Source organism: Pan troglodytes, chromosome 23 (assembly GCF_028858775.2).
Source record: "Pan troglodytes isolate AG18354 chromosome 23, NHGRI_mPanTro3-v2.0_pri, whole genome shotgun sequence".
NCBI classification, from domain to species: domain Eukaryota; kingdom Metazoa; phylum Chordata; class Mammalia; order Primates; family Hominidae; genus Pan; species Pan troglodytes.
Genome location: NC_086016.1, coordinates 34,343,748 through 34,363,424, shown reverse-complemented (window position 1 = coordinate 34,363,424; position 19,677 = coordinate 34,343,748). Strand labels below are relative to the sequence as shown.

General features: G+C 43.1%; 1 protein-coding gene and 1 pseudogene across 1 annotated transcript in view; one reads left to right on the top strand and one right to left on the bottom strand.

Annotated features, from left to right (window-relative positions):
• LOC129138465 (cleavage and polyadenylation specificity factor subunit 1-like) overlaps nt 1-885 on the bottom strand; it is a 67,660-nt pseudogene extending 66,775 nt beyond the window's left edge.
• Nucleotides 886-4,191: 3,306 nt separating this feature from the next.
• SLC5A4 (solute carrier family 5 member 4) overlaps nt 4,192-19,677 on the top strand; it is a 36,784-nt gene continuing 21,298 nt past the window's right edge. The window contains exons 1-5 of the mRNA XM_525573.8: nt 4,192-4,344; nt 5,328-5,399; nt 7,658-7,762; nt 10,722-10,781; nt 12,010-12,114. Of these exons, the coding sequence (XP_525573.6) occupies nt 4,210-4,344; nt 5,328-5,399; nt 7,658-7,762; nt 10,722-10,781; nt 12,010-12,114 (477 nt within the window). The 5' untranslated portion in view covers nt 4,192-4,209. The remainder of the gene's footprint in view (nt 4,345-5,327; nt 5,400-7,657; nt 7,763-10,721; nt 10,782-12,009; nt 12,115-19,677) is intronic.

The following is a 19,677-nucleotide window of genomic DNA, read 5'->3' as shown; positions in this document are numbered from 1 at the left end:
ATAGTTCAACATATGAAAATCAGTCAATGTAGTATGCCACGTTAATAGAACAAAGGAAAAAAAACACCTGGTGCAGAAAAAGCATTGACAAAATTCAGCCCTTTTTGGATAAAAAACAATCAACATGGAATATAAGAAAAATCCTTCAATATAATAAAGCCACATATGAAAACCCTATAGCTAATAGGTTAATTTTGTCATTAATAGCTAATAATGCTGAAAGACTAAAAGCTTTTCCCCTGAGATTATGATCTAGACCATGTGGTCTACTTTCATGACTTTAATAAAAAATTATGTGATTAGAACACTTAACATGAACTTTACCCCTTAACAAATTTTTCAGTGTACAAAACAGTACTTAATTGTAGGTACAATGTTGTACAGCAGATCTCTGCCACTGATTCATCTTGTTTAACTGGAACTTTCTGCCTGTTAATTAGCAACTCTCCATTTACCTCCCCGCATGCTCAGTGGCAACTACCATTCCACTCACGAATTCTATGTATTTGACCATTTGGGGTACCTCATATAAGTGGAATTATGCAATATTTGACCTCCTGTGACAGGTTATTTCACTGAGCATAATGTCCTCAAGGTTCATGCACATTGTTGCATATTGTAGAATATTCTGCCTTTCAAAGGCTGAATAATATTCCATGGATGCATATACCACATAGTCTTTATCCACGCATCCACTGATGGACATTAGGTTGTTTCTGCATCTTTTGTGAATAGTACTTATGAACATGGGTGTGCAGATATATCTTTTTGCGATGCCAATTTCAATTTTTTTGGATACATGCCCAGAAATGGAATTGCTAGATCACTTGCAATTTTTAACTTTTTGAAGAAGCTTCATACCGTTTTCCGTAGGAGCTGCACCATTTTGCACCCTCAACAACAGTGTACAAGGGTTCCAATTTCTCCACATCCTTGATACTTGTCTTTTTTTTTCTTTTTCTTTTTTTTTATAATAGCTATCGTGACAGGTGTGAGGTGATATTTCATACTGGTTTTGATTTGCATTTTCCCGACGATTAGTGATGTCGAACAATTTTTCATATACCTCCTGACTATTGATATGTGTTTTTTTGAGAAATGTCTAAGTCTTTAGCCCATTTTAATTGGCTTATTAGTTTTTTTGTTTTTGCCATTGAGTTGTGGGGGGTTATTTTATATTTTGGAATCAACCATACTTCCTCTATTCAACATAGCATTGGAAGTCCCAGCCAGAATAAGTGGGTAAGAAATAGAAATAATTAAAAGGCATTCTAATTGGAAAAGAAGTAAGATCATCTCTATTCACAGATGACATGAGATCGGGAGTTCAGGACCAGCCTGGCCAGCATGACACAACCCCATCTCCACTAAAAATACAAAAATTAGCCGGAAATGGTGGTGCATGCCTGTAATCCCAGCAACTCAGGAGGCTGAGGCAGGAGAAGAATCACTTGAACCTGCGAGGTGGGGGCTGCAGTGAGTGGAGATTGTACCACCACCCTCCAGCCTGGGCAACAGAGCAAGACTCTGTCTCACAAATAAAATAAAGAATACATAAAGAAAACCTTAGCTGGGCGAGGTGGCTCACACCTGTAATCCCAGCACTTTGGGAGGCCAAGGCGGGAGAATTACCTGAGGTCAGGAGTTCGAGACCAGCCTGGTCAATATGGTGAAACCCCATCTCTGCTAAAAATACAAAAAATAGCCAGGCATGGTGGTGTGTTTCTGTAATCCCAGCTAATCGGGAGGCTGAGGCAGGAGAATCGCTTGAACCCAGGAAATGGAGGTTGCAGTGAGCCAAGATTGTGCCATTGCACTCCAGCCTGGGCAACAAGAGTGAAACTCTGTCTCAAAAAAAAAAAAATTAAAAAAAAAAAAAAAAGAAAATCTTGCTGGGTTCAGTGGCTCATGCCTGTAATCTCAGCACCTTGAGAGGCTGAGACAGGGAATTACTTGAGCCCAGGTGTTCAAGACCAGCCTGGACAACATGGTAAGACCCCCGCCTCTAAAAAAATGAAGTTAGCCAGGCATGGGTGGCATGTGCCTGTGGTCCCAGCTATGGTGGAGGCTGAGATGGGAGGATCACTTGAGCCCAGGAGGTTGAGGCTGCAGTGAGCCATGCTTACCTCACTGCACTCCAGCCTGGGTGACAGAATGAGACCCTGTCTCTGAGAAATAAAAAGGAAATTCTATAATTCAACAGCAACAAAAATACAACATAAGGCTATTCTGGGTACACTGCCAATGAGGTAGTCCTGCTCCACAAGGAGCAGTATAAAAAAGAATACAACATAATTTTTAAATGGATGAAGAAGTTGAATATATCTCTCTCCAAGAAGATGCACAAATGGCTATAAGCACATGAAAAAATCAACACTACTAGTGATTGTGTTAGAAGTGTAAATCAAAACTATATTGTGATACCCACTTGATACCTACTAGCCTGTCTATAATTAAAACATAAATGACAAGTATTGAAGAGGATATGGAGAAATTAACTCTCCTATGCACTGTGGAAAGAATGTAAAATAGTGCAGCTGCTGTGAACAACAGTTTGGCAGTTCTACAAAAAGTTAAACACAGAATTATCACATGCAATTCCACTTCTACATATAGACTCAAAAGAATTGAAAGTAGGGATTCAAACAGATCCTTGCACACCAGTGTTCTCAGCAGCATTATTTATAATAGCCAAGTATAGAAAGAACCTGAATGCCCATCAACAGTTGAATGGATAAACAAAATGTGGTATATATGAGTATTGGAATATTATTCAGCCTTAAAAAGGAAGGAAATTCCAATACATGCTACAATATGGATGAACCTTGAAAATGTCATACTAAGTGAAATAAACCAAAGAGGAAAATATTGTATGATTTCATTTGTATGAGGTACCTAGAATAGGCAAATTTATATAGTAAGAAAGAATAACAGAGGTTACCAGGGCCTGGAGAGAGGGAGGGATGGGGAGTTAGTTTTTAGTGGGTACATGCTTCTGTTTGGAGATGATGAAAAAGTTCTGGAAATGGATAGTGGTAATGGCTGCATAACACTGTAAATGTACTTAATGCCAATGAATTGTATACTTAAAAGGGATTAAAATGGTAAATTTTATGCTATGTATACTTTGCCACAATAAAAAATTAAGTATAAAAGAAGAATTTCTGGGCTTTCCATTTTTTCATGTGTGTTCTTGGTTTTGTTTTTTTGTTGTTGTTGTTTTTGTTTGTTTGTTTGTTTTTGAGACAGGATCTTGCTCAGTTGCCCAGGCTAGAGTGCAGTGGCGTGATCATGGCTCACTATAGCTTTGACCTCCCAGTCACAGGTGATCCTCCCTCTTCAGCCTCCCAAGTAGCTGGGACCACACGTGTGCATCACCACACTCAGCTAATTTTTATAGAGACAAAGACTCCCTATGTTGCCCAAGCTGGTCTTGAACTCCTGGCCTCAAGTGATGCTCTCTCCTTGGCCTCCCAAAGTGCTGGGATTACAGGTGTCAGCCACCGCGTAGGCTTTACTTCTAACTTCTTGGCTGTGGTCCAGGAGTCTTGTTTCCTGAGTCCTCATGATCCCCATCACATGCTTCCAGGTTGATTCACTCCTTGTACAACCCTCTGACCCAGCGCTCTCCACAGCTCTGCCCTCAACTCTCCGCATATGGTGCTTGAAGAGCCACTTCCTTTCCTATACAGGCCACCAATGTCTTTTTGTGGCACATGAAACCCACTTCAGAGAAATGTGGGACTTTGGAATCCACGAAAGGCATAATTCACTTCACTGTCAAGGGATATAGCTCATTGGTCAGAAACTGTGTCTGTTCTCTGAAGGACCATTGCATTCGGTCCCTCCTGGCTGGTTTCTGGTACCTTCTAGTCTGTCCTTCTCCGCTCCTTGTCTGTCTTCATTTCTCTCAAATCCCCCCTCCACCTGGTCAAATCTCTTTAAAGACCCTGTCTTTGCACTCAGAGGACACCCCATGCTCCACCTCAAATTCTCTCCTCATTTCTGGCCCTGCATCCCTCATTCTCACACTCTACCTCCTCACTGGTGGAGGGCTGGGGTGCCACAGCTTTGGAGAAGAGGTTTAAAGGTCTCCATATCCAGGAGCTGGCTCTGATATCTCACCCCACCTGCCTGAGGCTGATCATTAACCCAGAACTTATATAAAGATGGCTCATGCGTGGAATGGGTATAGCACTGCCTGCAGCCATGGCCAGTACGGTTAGCCCCAGCACCATAGCTGAGACCCCAGAGCCACCTCCATTGTCTGACCGCATCCGAAATGCTGCTGACATCTCAGTCATTGTCATCTATTTTCTGGTGGTGATGGCTGTTGGGCTGTGGGTAGGTGGAATCCCAGTGGCTTTTAGGGTGGGCACAAGGTTTAGGAGGGGGTATCTTAAGGGGGGAAGGGGTGTGGTTGTGACAAAGCTTTTCACAAATGTCATTGTGTTATCAGAATCATTTTCTTGTGTGTTGCATAAATAACGCTTACAATGAACTAACGTATTCTCGTAATAACCCCATCGTGTGCACACAGCCAGCACCGGGACCTTCAGATTTACTATGCATCCCCAACACCTGGCATAATGGACAAAGAGGGTATTTTTATTATCGCATTTCTTTCACTTTCTTTTGTTGTTTGCTCACTTTCTGATTTAGTGAGTTGGACTCTTCATTTATGTTGAATTTTTTTCTTTTAATAAATTTGAGACTGCAATTTTTTTTTTTTTTTTTGAGACGGAGTCTTGCTCTGTCGTCCAGGCTGGAGTGCATTGGCACAATCTCGGCTCACTGCAAGCTCCGCCTCCCGGGTTCACGCCATTCTCCTGCCTCAGCCTCCCAAGTAGCTGGGACTACAGGCATGCGCTACCACGCCCGGCTAATTTTTTGTATTTTTAGTAGAGACGGGGTTTCACCATGTTGGCCAGGATGGTCTCGATCTCTTGACCTCGTGATCCACCCGCCTCGGCCCTCCAAAGTGCTGGAATTACAGGCGTGAGCCACCGTGCCCGGCCGAGACTGCAAATTTTATTGCAAGCATGGCTCAATGATACCTCACATGGTTTTCATAAGTGAGAATAATCAGAGCAGTTAAGACAGAAGTTAAGGATTATGATTTTTTTAAGTTCTTCCAGCCCTGGGTTTTTACAAAGCGACTGTTTTTGAAGTCCTTTAAAATTTGATGCTATAGAACACTTTCCAGTGAAACGTTTCTCTCTGTAGGAGTGCTGAAGTCACCCCTCTCAGCACCCTGGCCAGAGCCTCTGGGGTGTCTGGGTGCACTTGCTGGGGCTTGACCCTCACCTGTCTTCCCTTCTGCTCAGGCGATGCTGAAGACCAACCGAGGTACTATAGGAGGCTTCTTCCTCGCTGGTCGTGATATGGCCTGGTGGCCGGTAAGTGGACAGAAGTTTTCTGGAGATAAATTTCCTGAGTGTGTGCTTAAAACTGAATGTAGGCCGGGTGCGGTGGCTCACGCCTGTAATCCCAGCACTTTGGGAGGCCAAGGCTGGCAGATCATCTGAGGTCAGGAGTTCGAGACCAGCCTGACTAACATGGTGAAACCATCTCTACTAAAAATACAAAAATTAGCCGGACGTGGTGGTGTATGCCTGTAATCCCAGCTACTCAGGAGGCTGAGGCAGGAGAATCACTTGAACCTGGGAGGCAGAGGTTGCAGTGAGCCTAGATCACACCACTGCACTCCAGCCTGGGCAACAAGAATGAAACTCCATCTCAAAAAAAAAAAGTGAACGTAGACAACATTGGGAATGTTGATCATTTGTGATGTACATTGGTTGCCTACTCGCTGGGGCTCCTTTCCTAAATCCCTTCATGGCTCCTCTCTGTAATTCCAGGACATTACAATATGTCACCTATTATGACAGCCAGTTCAGTCTGGCACTGAAGGACCCCAGTTCAGCCCCACCTCATATTCTTTTCTTCTGCTCCTTATCAAGAGTCTTCTCCTGGCTTCTTACAAGCTCTGTGCATTCCTGCTTTGTTGCCAGTCCTGAGCTGATGCTGGCCCTCTTGTTAGGATTGGCCTCCCCTTGTCTGCTGTCCTCTTTCAATGCCTCACCTCAGCCCTTCCTCATCTGAGGAGCCTCCCGGCTCTCTCCATGGGTCCCTATGTCCCATGCAGTTATTGGTTGTGTTCCCTGTGATGGTGCTAATGCTGATGCCTCTTGATTCTTGCCCAGTGGGTGTTCTCGTGGGGTTTTGATGTGTGGCGCCCTCAGCCAGGGTCCCACTGCAGCAGAGGCTGCGTCTTCCCCTCTGCACCTGGAGAGTGTCAGCCCAGCATCACATTATACAGTGGGTGCTTAGCAAATGCTTCCTTCACAGATCTGACTCATTTTCTAAATGGTATGAGGGGAAGTGGAAATGGGAAACTGTCCTGGCTGGGGTGACTGAAGCAGAACAACTGGAAGTTTGAAATGAATTTTATTTGGGACATCCAATCAGACATTGCATTTCTAGGATTGTTTAGTGAAACATGCAAGGAGGCTCAAGTGATCTTGAAGCCAAAAACCAGCTCAATCCCATCCTCTGGCCCCATGTAGCTGAGCAGAAAAAGTGATTTTACAGAGGCCTTAAAAAGTGGGAAGAGCCACACCCCAATTCTCTTCTGCTAGGACTGGTGCTCATCTACGTCCACTCAAGAGACCTCTCTTGATCTCTGGGTCTTTAGAACAGCAGACACTGTAATGGCGAGGGGATGAATGAAAAGAGTGTCCTGTGGCTGGGAGGATGGAGAGAAACTCCCTCCTAGCCAGCTTGGGGTCTTTGCATATAATTAAAGGGACAAGAGCTGATGGGAGATCTGGCAGTGCTTGGCCAAGGACAGGCTCAACTCAGAGCATTTTAGTAGATTGACCAATGCTCCCCCAAGACAGGGGCCAACGAGCTTTTCTGTAAAAGGCCAGATTGTAAATACTTTAGAGTTTTCTAGACATATAGTCTATTGCAGCCACAGAACCCTGCTGTTGTAGGACAAAAAGCAGCCCAAGTCCTATGGAAAACCAATGAGCATGGCTGTGTTCCAGACAATGAAATTTGAGTCATACAATTTCACATGTTTACAATTTCACATTTCACAAAATATTATGCTTATTTACATTGTTAACCATTATTTAACAATGCAAAAATGTAAAAAACATTCTTGGCTTGTGGGCCATTCAGAAACTGACTGTGGGCTGGATTAGCCCAGGGGCCATTGTTTGCTTGACTCCTGCTCTGAGGAGTAGTGACGGAAACATCTCAGCATCTGTCTATTTTCTTTTTTTTTCTTTTTTTGAGACAGAGTCTTGCTCTGTCGCCCAGGCTGGAGTGCAGTGGCGCGATCTCCGCTCACTGCAAGCTCTGCCTTCCGGGTTCAAGCCATTCTCCTGCCTCAGCCTCCAGAGCAGCTGGGACTACAGGCGCCCGCCACCACGCCCGGCTTATTTTTTTGTATTTTGAGTAAAGACGGGGTCTCACCGTGTTAGCCAGGATGGTCTCGATCTCCTGACCTTGTGATCTGCCCGCCTCAGCCTCCCAAAGTGCTGGGATTACAGGCGTGAGCCACCACACCCAGCTGCATCTGTCTATTTTCAAGAAGTCTGATTTGGATCTTTTAACTCCAACCCTAGTCTGTTCTCTTGCATTCCAGATGGGCGCCTCTCTCTTTGCCAGTAACATCGGCAGCAACCACTATGTGGGGCTGGCTGGGACAGGAGCAGCTTCAGGAGTTGCCACCGTAACATTTGAATGGACTGTAAGTGACATCATAGGCTTTTTCCTTCAAATCAAAACCATATCCAGTGTCTTAATATGTTTTATGCTGCTATGACAGAATATCACAGGCTGGGTAATTTACAAAGAACAGAAATGTATCTCTGACAGCTCTGAAGGCTGGGAAGTGCAAGGGCTGAGGGACCCACATCTGGCAAGGGCTTCTTGCTTCATCGTCCCATGGTGGAAGGTGGAAGGTGGAAGGGCAATAGGGCACGAGAGAGAGAGAGAGAGGGATGGAGGATGAGAGAGAGAGAGAAAGAGACAGAGACAGAAGAGAAAAGGGGAGGAGAGGGTGAAACTCATTTTTTAAAATCAGGAACCCACTCCTACTATAACTAACCCACTATCTCAATAATGGGATCCATCTGTTTATGAGGGAAGAGCCCTCATGACCTAATCACCCCTTAATGGTCCAACCTCTCAATACTGTTGCACTGGGGATTAAGTTTCCAACACATGAACTTGGTGGTACACGTTGAAATCATAGCATCCAGGTGTATTAATGGAAGTCATATCCCAGGTTTTTCTGGGTGTCTGTATAGAATGTTCTCCTCTTTGGTTTGTTTTTTGTTTTTTGTTTTTTTTTTTTTGCTTATTTGTTGTTGTTGTCTTCTTTGTCAATTTTAAGTTCTGGGATACATGTGCAGAACCTGCAGGTTTGTTACATAGGTATACATGTGCCATGGTGGTTTGCTGCACCTGTGAACCCATCATCTAGGTTTTAAGCCACGCATGCATCAGGTATTTGTTCTAATGTTCTCCCTCTCCTTGCCCCTCACCCCCTGACAGGCCCCAGTGTGTGATGTTCCCCTCCCTGTGTCCATGTGTTCTCATTGTTCAACTCCTACTTATGAATGAGAACATGTGGTGTTTGATTTCCTGTTCCTGGGTTAGTTTGCTGAGAATGAGGGCTTTCCAGCTTCATCCACGTCCCTGCAAAGCACATGAACTCATCCTTTTTTATGGCTGCATAGTATTCCATGGTATATATGTGCCACATTTTCTTTATCCAGTCTATCATTGTTGAGCATTTGGGTTGATTCCAAGTATTTGCTATTGTAAATAGTGCTGCAATAAACATACATGTGCACGTGTGTTTATAGTAGAATGATTTATAATCCTTTGGGTATATACCCAGTAATGGGATTGATGGGTCAAATGGTATTTCTGGTTCTAGATCCTTGAGGAATCACCACACTGCCTTCCACAATGTTTGAACTAATTTGCACTCCCACAGCCTTGCTCTGTTCCCCAGGCTGGAGTGCAGTAGCAGGATCATGGCTCACTGACCTCCTGGGCTCAAGCAATCCTCCCACCACAGCCTCCCATGTAGCTGGGACCACAGGTGTGCACCACCATGCCCAGCTAGGTTTTTAGTTTTTTGTAGATATGGGGTTCTCCCTATGTTGCCCAGGCTGGTCTCTTAACTCCTGAGGTCTGTGAGCCTCTCACCTCAGCCTCCCAAAATGCTGGGATCACAGGTGTGAGCCACTGCACCCAGCCTCCACCTCTTGTTTGACCTTCAGCACTTCTGTGGTCCCATTCTGCCTGACCCATTCCATGCACATCACTGCTCACCTCTAAGATTTTTCTCAAGCAGTTATTCCCACCAGGAATGTCATTTCTATATGCCTCAATCCCTATGTTCACTTGAGCATTTTAGCTCTCCCTTTCATCTCTCCTCCCTGAGTCCCCACTATGTGTCCAGCCCATCCTTTAGCACAGGGGTGTCCAATCTTTTGACTGCCCTGGACCACACTAGAAGAAGAAGAATTATCTTGGACCACACATAAAATACATACACTAAGAATAGCTGATGACCTAAAAAAAAAATCACCAAAAAACCTTACTATTTTTTAAGAAAGTTTACAAATTTGTATTGGGCCGCATTCAAAGCCAGCTTGGGCCACAGGTTGGACAAGTTTGCTCTAGCACAAGGCTGGACGTGTGATGGATATGCCACCAATAGCTTTTGAGTTGCCTGAGTTTTTCTGTTCTTTTATCTTACTCTTTCTGGTGTTTTCATGTACATGCATGTGCATATTAGGCAGAAGACGATGCCTGTGTAAAGGAAAGTTGGATCATAGTGAAAGTTTAAACAGACCATTCCCTGGTTGAACTCAGAAAGTGACCTTGAGAGATCACACATGCCTGTGCCCCTCCCCTGTTGAAGATTTTGCCCCTACATTTACTTCAGTAGTATCCAGGAGTCCAGGATGGACCCAGCCTCCAGATATGCCCTATGGCTAGAGCTTTGTTTTAATAGTGCCATGGACACCAGAATGAAGCCAGTCTCCAGAGGCATGGCCAGAATGACCTATGGACCAAGTGGGTGTGATGAGCAGGCTGCAGAGAACTGAGCTGCTCCCCCTGTCACTGTGACCTTGGGCCCCCTTAATCTCTGTAAGGCTCAAGTTCCCCCTCTCTAAGATAAGAATAACTGTGCTTCTCATATCTGCCTCACTTAGGCTGAGAGCAGCGTAAGTGATCTCTGTGAAGACTCTCTGTAAAAACTGCACGTTAATGCTAGATTATATTATTATCGTCATTGTATGTGGGAAGACTTGGGGAGCACTGGTGATATTCTTCTATCTCCAGGTTCCTTTCTCATTGCTTTGTCACTCCATGTATCATTTATGCAATTCAAGAAAAATTCCCTTTGGCAAAGATTGTATGACCTTCCAGGGGTTCCACTGGGATCAGATCCCTTATCTTCTTTCCCTTTTTCACCACAATTTAATCCTCAGAAAATGGTGGCCCCTGAGTCATAGAAACAGAAAAAAAGGAACTCACAATTGTGTCGGGATTATAGTTGTTTGAATGGGACAGGATTGAGCCAACTTTTTTTTCAATTTCCAGACTCAGAGGTCATAGAAGGAGAAGGTCCACAAGCCAAGCCTCTTTAACGTCTCACTGTCTCTTATTTTGGTTCCTTGTAGTCCTCAGTAATGTTGCCGATTCTTGGGTGGATCTTTGTCCCTATCTACATCAAGTCGGGGGTGAGTATCTGTTACCAAAATGCCAGAGTTCAGTTCTAGGCACTGCTGCTCACTGCACAGAAGATCAATCACTGAGACAATGAGTATTGCCAGGAAAAAAGGCTTTATTTAGGTGCTACAGCAGAGGAGATGGGAGCTCAGTCTCAAATCCATCTTCCTGATGGACTAAAATTAGGGGTTTATATAACAGGGAAGATATGTAACCATGTGTGGGAAAACAGGAATTAGGGGTGGGGATAAGGAAGAGAAGTCGGTCAACAGGAAGCAGGTGGTGGGTTAGACAATTATAATGGGCGAGGGGTCTGGCTTCTCATTGTCCAGGTGTGTTGATCTAGTGAGTTTCAGCTCTTTGACCCTATCTGGGAGAACTGATGGTTGATTTCCTGAGAGAGGAACTCAGATAAGACAAAGGTAACCTTCTCAAGTTGTAACACTGGGAGGATCAGTTTCTATGCTTATTCAAATAAACCACAGACATCAGTTCTATGGGACAACTGGGCCAGTTCCGTATCCACAGTGTTCGGGTAAATCTGTCAGGCATTCATTTATTCACTTATTTTTTCTCTTCAATCATGAAACCTGGGTCCCTGCCCTTCACCTGGCCTATTGCTAGAAATATACAGAAGACAAAAAAAATCAAATTTCTTGCCTAGAGAGGTTTCCAGTATAGAATGTGGCTGCAGCCAGTGGGGAAATCAATGGTGCCCCTGCATAATGACCCTGGAGCAGAGATGACAGGTTTGATGGCAGAGTAAAAGTGAAGGCAATGGAGGGGGAAGCATTATGATCAGCTCTAAGACTTGAAGCTCGAGGGTCGGAGTGCCCGAGGCCACCATTAATGGAGCCAGGGATTCCAGATCAGAGGCAGATGATGGATGACAAGGAGAATGATGATTTCACTTATGTTTGGTGCATTCAAGGCACTAAGGTGGAGACACCCAACCGGCAGTGGGAAAGTGAGATCTGCAGATTGGTCAGGAGAGAGACCTTGGCTGGAGTTATCCATGGGGGGGTCCTTCTCTTCAGAAGCATGGTTTAAGCACCCACCCTCTGCCAGTCACTGTGCATGGCATCAGGGATGCCTCTATGAGTAAGAAGCCATGGTTCCATCACCAGGAAGGGGCCACACACAGGACTTTCACTCACAGGTGCTTAGGAAATGCTGAATAATCTGAACGCACAGGGCCCTAAGGGTAAGTTAAGTCCCTGTCAATGTCTGTCTCTGCAGGTGATGACCATGCCGGAATATCTCAAGAAGCGGTTTGGTGGGGAGCGACTCCAGGTCTACCTCTCCATCCTCTCCCTCTTCATCTGTGTGGTTTTGTTAATTTCTGTGAGTTCAGAGCCTCCTGGCATTTTAGCTTCAAGAGGTTGGTCAGATGGGGCCAGAGTGCTAATATCAGAGAGCTGGATGTGTAGACTGTCAACAGCCTTTAAGGGGTCAAGGATATGGATGTCTTAAATTCTCAGGGGTGTCTCTTCAAAGTCTTCATGAGGAAAAAGGGAGCTTCAAAGACCCTGTGTTCGTAGAGTGGTAGACTTTTAAGTCATGAGAGACTCTGGGTATAAATCTCCCCTCTCATCAAGGATATGAAAAAATGGATGTAAAGAAAGAACAAAACGTCTCATTCAAGTAACACAGCTCTTTAGTAGTAAAGAGAAGGACTTGGTCGCCTGCCTTTTCCATTGCAAGATAACCTTTATATTCTTTCTCAGACCATGTCCAGATTTATATTTTCATTTTCAGTTTGATTATCTGACACGTGAACCACAAGGAAAGTACTTTGTATTATTATACTGATTTTTCTTAAGTTCACTCTATCTAAGACCACCATGGTAAGACATATGTCACAAATAAGTGTTAAAAAATTTTAAAGTACATTTTAAGTACTTTTTTATAAAGTTACATTTTTTTGGGCCTGGTGCAGTGGCGCACACTTGTAATCCCAGCACTTTGGGAGGCTGAGGCAGGTGGATCACTTGAGGTCAGGAGTTTGAGACCAGCCTCGCCAACATGGTAAAACTCCATCTCTATTAAAAATACAAAAATTAGCCAGGCATGGTGATGCACACCAGTAATCCCAGCTACTCGGGAGGCTGAGGCAGGAGAATAGCTTGAACCCAGGAGGCAGAGGTTGCAGTGAGCCAAGATCACACCACTGCACTCCAGTCTGGGAGACAGAGTGAGACTCCATCTCAAAAATAAATAAATAAACAAACAAACATTACATTTTGGGGAGATAATCAGTGAGGAAAGAAGGAAGGAATTTGAAGATTCAGCAGCACATGTGAAAAACAAAGAGTAACTTATTTGCTCCTCATGTATCGGTGACTAATGAAATAATCTCAAGTTTACAGTCTAGGCAGGTGCCTCAGAGTTCATGAGAGAAAAGGCTGACCTTTCCTATTGCTCCTCTGTTGAACAGAGTTGTTGTTGGAAGTGAACTAGCTGCTTAGGTTAGATGGCATGAGCCTTCCCAATGCAACGTGAGCATTGCCCAGCACTGACTGCATATTATTGAGCTTTGGGTGAGCGTAGCAAAGATTCTTGAGCCACGGGAGTTCACCATCTGGCTAAGGAAATAAGAATTCTGCACATGAAACAATTAGTCTCATATGACAATACATGTAAATGTACTAAAATACATGCTGAACTAGAGTGCATGGACAAGTACAGAAAATGTGCTGTGCACACCCAGAGAAGAGGATGCTCCCTGATGGATGGCATTGGGGGTCATACTCTTGGAGAGGGCACTTAAGTATTCCCCAGGATGGGAAGGTTAGGCGAGGCAGAGGGAAGCAGAGAAGCTCACAGGCGTCAGGGGCTTAGAGTTCACATGTTTCTTAAATCGTTGGACTTGCTAATCTCCCAATTGTCCTCTGGTGCTGACATCTACAGCTTTACAGTTCTGAAGAGCATGAGCAGGCCGGGCGCAGTGGCTCACACCTGTAATCCCAACACTCTGGGAGGCCGAGGCAGGCAGATCATGAGGTCAAGAGATGGAGACCATCCTGACCAACATGGTGAAACCTCGTCTCTACTAAACATACAAAAGTTAGCTGGGCATTGTGGCATGCACCTGTAGTCCCAGCTACTCAGGAGGCTGAGGCAGGAGAATTGCTTGAACCCGGGAGGCAGAGGTTGCAGTGAATCGAGATCGCGCGACTGCACTCCGGCCTAGTGACAAGAGCGAGACTCCGTCTCAAAAAAGTAGATAAATAAAATTTTTATTTAAAAAAGAGCATGAGCAGGCATGAAGGCAGAGAACAGAGGACAATGCACAGTGAAAAGGGGCCCCCAAAGGATGCAACCTCCCAGGCTGGAGGGTCACTGGTGGATGGGGAGGGACAGAATGTTGGTGAGCTAGGTGTGGGTGCAGGGAAGCCATGTGCAGGTCTGTGGCTGTGCAGAGTCCGTGGCTGGCTGGAAAGACACCTTAGCAGGAGTCCATTCTTGCCTGCAGGTTTATGTCTTAAGTGACATTAATAATGATTAACCTTAGACATGACCTTTTGTGTACTCTTACACTCTGATACACAGATTGTCTCCTAGTTACTTATTAAACAGATCGTTATGAGACGTTAGGACAGGACAGTTTTCATAACTCTCCTCTGCCCAGGTTGGAAAAAGATCATCTTGTTCACTGGTTCTCAACCTGCAATAACATATGTATTGAGATTTGATATAAACTATTATCTAATCTACAGTCTTTATTCAGATATTGACTATTGTTTTAATACAGTCCTTTATAGCACAAGAAAATTCTGATCCTTGCAATTCCTCTTTATTATGAGAAATATTTTACAGTCATTGTTAGTGTAATTAAGGCCACTGAATTATATACTTAAATGGTTAAAATGGTAAATTTTATGTCATATATGTTTCATCACAATAAAAGAAAAATGTCATTGATGGCTGAGCCCAGTGACGTCTGCCTGTAATCCCAGCACTTTGGGAGGCTGAGGCAGGAGGATCACTGGAGGCCAGGAGTTCCAGACCTGCCTGGGCTAAATAGTGAGACCCTTATCTCTACAAAAAAAAAAAATTATTTAGCCAGGTATGGGGGCACACATTTATTGTCCCAGCTACTTTGGCTGAGGCAGAAGGATCACTTGAACCCAGGAGCTAAGTTATAATGAGCTAAGATCATGCCATTGCACCACAGCGTGAGTGACCTGGAGTAGTCCCTATTTCTTTAGGAAAAAATTCATTGATAATATGTCAACTACTTACATACAATTTTAAAACCATGGATTTAATTCCTTAATAGTACTATATAATAGAAACAAAGGTCAAAGAATCCATAATAAGATAGTGTGTTTTAATATGAAAATGATTAAGTAGAACTACACATGAAGTCAAAATGCTGTGGTGTAATACTCGCCCCTCTGTGGATGAGGATAAAGCAGTATGAGTGAAGACAGCTATAAATGCAGGCAGAGGCAGATATCACACGTGGCACCTCCACAGGTAACACTCTTTTTCTGAAATGGTGAACATTTTTTTAAAAGTGAAATCTTCCCTCAATATTAGTTGGTATTCCTGGGAAACCCCAATGTGCAGTAGAGTTACAGAAAGTACTTTGCATTTGTACAACCGAGTTGGGATCTAGGCTCAGAAAATCAAGAACAGGTTTTTGGCCAACATCAGTATCGCGTGGGATGATAAAATGTCAGATTTTATTTCAAATCTTAGAGAAAAATACAACCATCTCCTGCTACACCTGTTTCTAGCCCCAACTTCAACACAGAAACAGAGACAGAGTCTCACTCTGTCTTCCAGGCTGGAGTGCAGTGGCACAATCTCAGCTCACTGCAACCTCTGCCTCCCAGGTTCAAGTGATTCTCCTGCCTCAGCCTCCCCAGTAGCCAGGATTACAGGCATGCACCAACACGCTCGGCTAATTTTTTTGTATTTTTAGTAGAGATGGGGTTTCACCATGTTGGCTAGGCTGGGCTCAAACTCCTGACCTCAAATGATCCACCCTGCCTGGCCTCCCAAAGTGTCTCTCATATGTTTTTAACTATTTGAAATTGTTGCATATGTCATTGCCCTTTAACCCCAATAATTTCAATGTAAAATTTCCCCCAGATTTAACACTCATTGATGATTCTACCTGATCCAGTGATTTTTACCTGATCCAGTCTTTACTGTGGCAGTGTAAAATGATGGTTTTTTAAACTGAGCCTTTCCTGTATATTGTTATTCCTAGGAGCAGGGATAATTTCTTGCAAAACCAATTGGAATTATCAACTCAAGTAAACATAACATGGATACACTAATCTACCATTTAAATTCCAACTTTGTAAATTGACCCAGTAATACCTTTTTTAATCATCTTTTCTTCTCCAGTACAGGATGCGGTCTAGGGTCAGGTACTACATTCAGTTGCCAAATGTCTTTAGCCTCCTTTCATCTGGAACATTTTCATACCCCTTTTCTGTCTTTGATGATACTGACAATTTGAAGGATAGAGTCCCTACTCCACCCTTCTTAATATGACAATTTTTATTTTGGATTTGCCTGATATTTCTTCATGGTTGGATTCACGTTATGCATTCTTCTTGGCTGGAATACTGCATAAGTGATGTATCCTACTAAAAGTATCCTATCTAGAAGCATTCAATGCCCATCTGTTCCTCAATGGTGATGTTAATTTTAATCACCTGGTCAAAGTATTGCCCAGTTTCTCCACTATAGAATTACTGTTTTATTTTCCCCTGTAACCAATAAGCAGTCTGTGACAGATCCTTTAAACCACTGAAATATCCAGTTCCTCTTCAAATTTTTCCACTAGATTTAGCATTCATAAATGGTTCTTATCAGATCCAATCTTTACTATGATGGTTGCCAAATAATAATTTTCCAAAACTCCTAGCACTCCTTCCACAGTTCCCAGCCAGCATTCAGCAGGCTACTGAGGGCAGGAGTCTTCCCTTCTCTATTTATCTATTACTGATATGGACTGATACATTCCTATTTATCATTGGTTTACCAATATTATTATATGCAGTTATTTTGATACTTTTTTTTTTTGAGACGGAGTCTCACTCTGTCGCCCAGGCTGGAGTGCAGTGGCCTGACCTCAGTTCACTGCAACCTCTGCCTGCCAGGTTCAAGCAATTCTCCTGCCTCAGCCTCCTAAGTAGCTGGGACTACAGGCACGCGCCACCATACCTGGCTAATTTTTTGTATTTTTAGTAGAGATAGGGTTTCGCCATGCTTGTCAGGCTGGTCTCGAACTCCTGATCTCGTGATCTGCCCGCCTTGGTCTCCCAAAGTGCTGGGATTACAGGCATGAGCCACCGCGCCCAGCCAGTTATTTTGATACTTACACCACATTTGGCCAGTGAGAGTTCCTCAAACTGGATTCTGTATAAAGGATGGGGCATGATGCCATCATTTTGTTGGGCAATTTCTTAAATTCTGGCCTAACAAAATGTTTCAGACTCATCTTGTACCAGCCCTGCTCCAGTCCTGGAGTCACCTATTTTTCTGGGAGAGCCCTGGCTCCTTTAGTGGGGAGGGGTATTAGAAACAAAAATCTGCGTGCTAAGTGTGCTTATTGGGTGGACTTTTTTTCTTGACTATTTTAGCTGACATAATTAGGAAATAAATGCACACATACACACATGTAAATGCACACACATAAATAGATATATTCACACACACACATACATGTACTTTCTAGGCAGCTATACACGTACATATACAGTTTAGAAATCATGAGTTCACACTAATATCTCCAATTCCAGTCCAGCTCTATAGAGTATTTTATTGCCTTCTGCAATTCTATATTTATATGTTCCCTCTTCCACAACTGAGAATCCTGGCCCTCCAAGTCATCAACATACATACATATATATATACACATATATATATATACACACACACACACACAGAGATATATATATACACACACACATACAGATATATATATATGCACACACACACACACACATATATATATGTAAAATTTGTTTGCTCAATCCTATAATGCATCAAAAATGGTTTCAGAAATGCTTCAGGACATTGGTCTGGGCAAAGATTTTTTTAGATAAGACCTCAAAACCACAGATAACAAAAGCATAAATTGACAAATGACCTCAAGTGATCCACCCGCTTTGGCCTCCCAAAGTGCTGGGATTACAGGCATGAGCCACTGTGCCCGGCTGAAACAAAAATAAGTAAATATTTTTAAAAAGAAAATTATTTCCGAATTGCCTCGCCCATACTGCTACAAAAAAAACAAACTAAGTATGAATTCAGAACTTATTTGCAGTTCTCCTCCATCCCCACCATAAGACTAGTGTATCATCAAACATGGTGTTCCTCATTTTGCCAAACTTTGTTGCCGCTTCTAGAAGCTTCTCCTTGGTGTAGGTCCCTGTTCTGAAAGGCAGCTTTGGCTGTTAGTTTTGAGAGCTTGTTTGACCCAGACTACTCTGAACCCTTTTGGAATTTACCAAGGAGCCCTTACAGTTGCCCACTGGTTATTAAAGCAAAACCTCTTCTATGCTCTGCTGTAGTTCTGAAATTGTCCCACTGTGCTCCTCAGTGTCACCTGGTGGCTATGTGGGGATATCTAACTCTAAGTTTCTTCAGATAAGCTGCTGTTTCTCTCTGCCTCCTCCCAGATCTTGCTGCCATGCAGGTCTTGTGGCTGAGGTTGATTTGCACCTGCCGTCTTGCCTTTTGGGCCCCACGGAAATACCCTGTCATCTAATTTTGTTGGTTTTGCCATAAACTTGCTCTGTCTAATGTAGAGATTCATGGAAGTTCACAAACTATGCTGCCATATTCACCATCTTCCTAGAATAATTTATCTATACTTCTCTAAGTGTTCCCCACATATTTCACTAAGTAAAATTCCATGATAGCAGTATAACAAAGTGTTTAACCATGGAAGCTTCTGAGTCACACCACACAGGTTTAAATCCTGAGCTTACCACTTTCTATCTGGGTGATCTAGGACAAATTCCCTAAGCCTCAGTTTTCTCAGATGCAAAATGATGATAATAATAACCTACCTGACAGGTAGTTTGGGGACATGGAGAAGGGTAGGGGTGAATTCTTTCAAGGTTTCAAGTAAGAGATGATCTGTTGGCAGCTTAAGTTTTTCCAGAACAGAGAAAAAAATGTTACGCAATTTGTCTCTTAAAACGGACTCAGTTCTGTTAATAATTTTAGGAAAATTAAAACAAACAGATAATTATAAAAATCCTCATTGGCAAACAAGAATACTAATTCTAAGAACATATACATTATTAGTTTTATATATATATACACACACACATATATATACACACATATATAATAACTAGCAGGAAATTGTCCTGAATTATTCATGTTAATTATGCTGAGCCAAACAGTGTAGATAAGAAAATGTACTTCCCACTGAAATATGTTTGCCTTAGAGAGATTTTTAAGTTGATCATAGTCTCCTTTTTTTATGGTTAGACCTAAGGGCCCTAGGAGGGTCAGAGACACATGTAATTGATTGAATTCCAGCCAACATCATGCTTTTACAGCACAGTCTGCATAATCTAAATTAATTGTACATTTTCCCCTCAATTTCAAAAATAATCATAACTAACCCCCCAATTCAAACCAATTTTCCATCACTGTAGCACATATCTATTTGGAATATAAATGAAACAATGTTCTTTGGTTGCATTCTACTTTGGTACATACTTTCTTTTTTTTTTTTTTTTTTTTTTTTTTGAGACGGAGTCTCACGCTCTTGCCCAGGCTGGAGTGCAGTGGCGCCATCTCTGCTCACTGCAAGCTCCGCCTCCCAGGCTCACACCATTCTCCTTCCTCAGCCTCCCGAGTACCTGGGACTACAGGCGCCCACCACCACACCTGGCTAATTTTTTGTATTGTTAGTAGAGA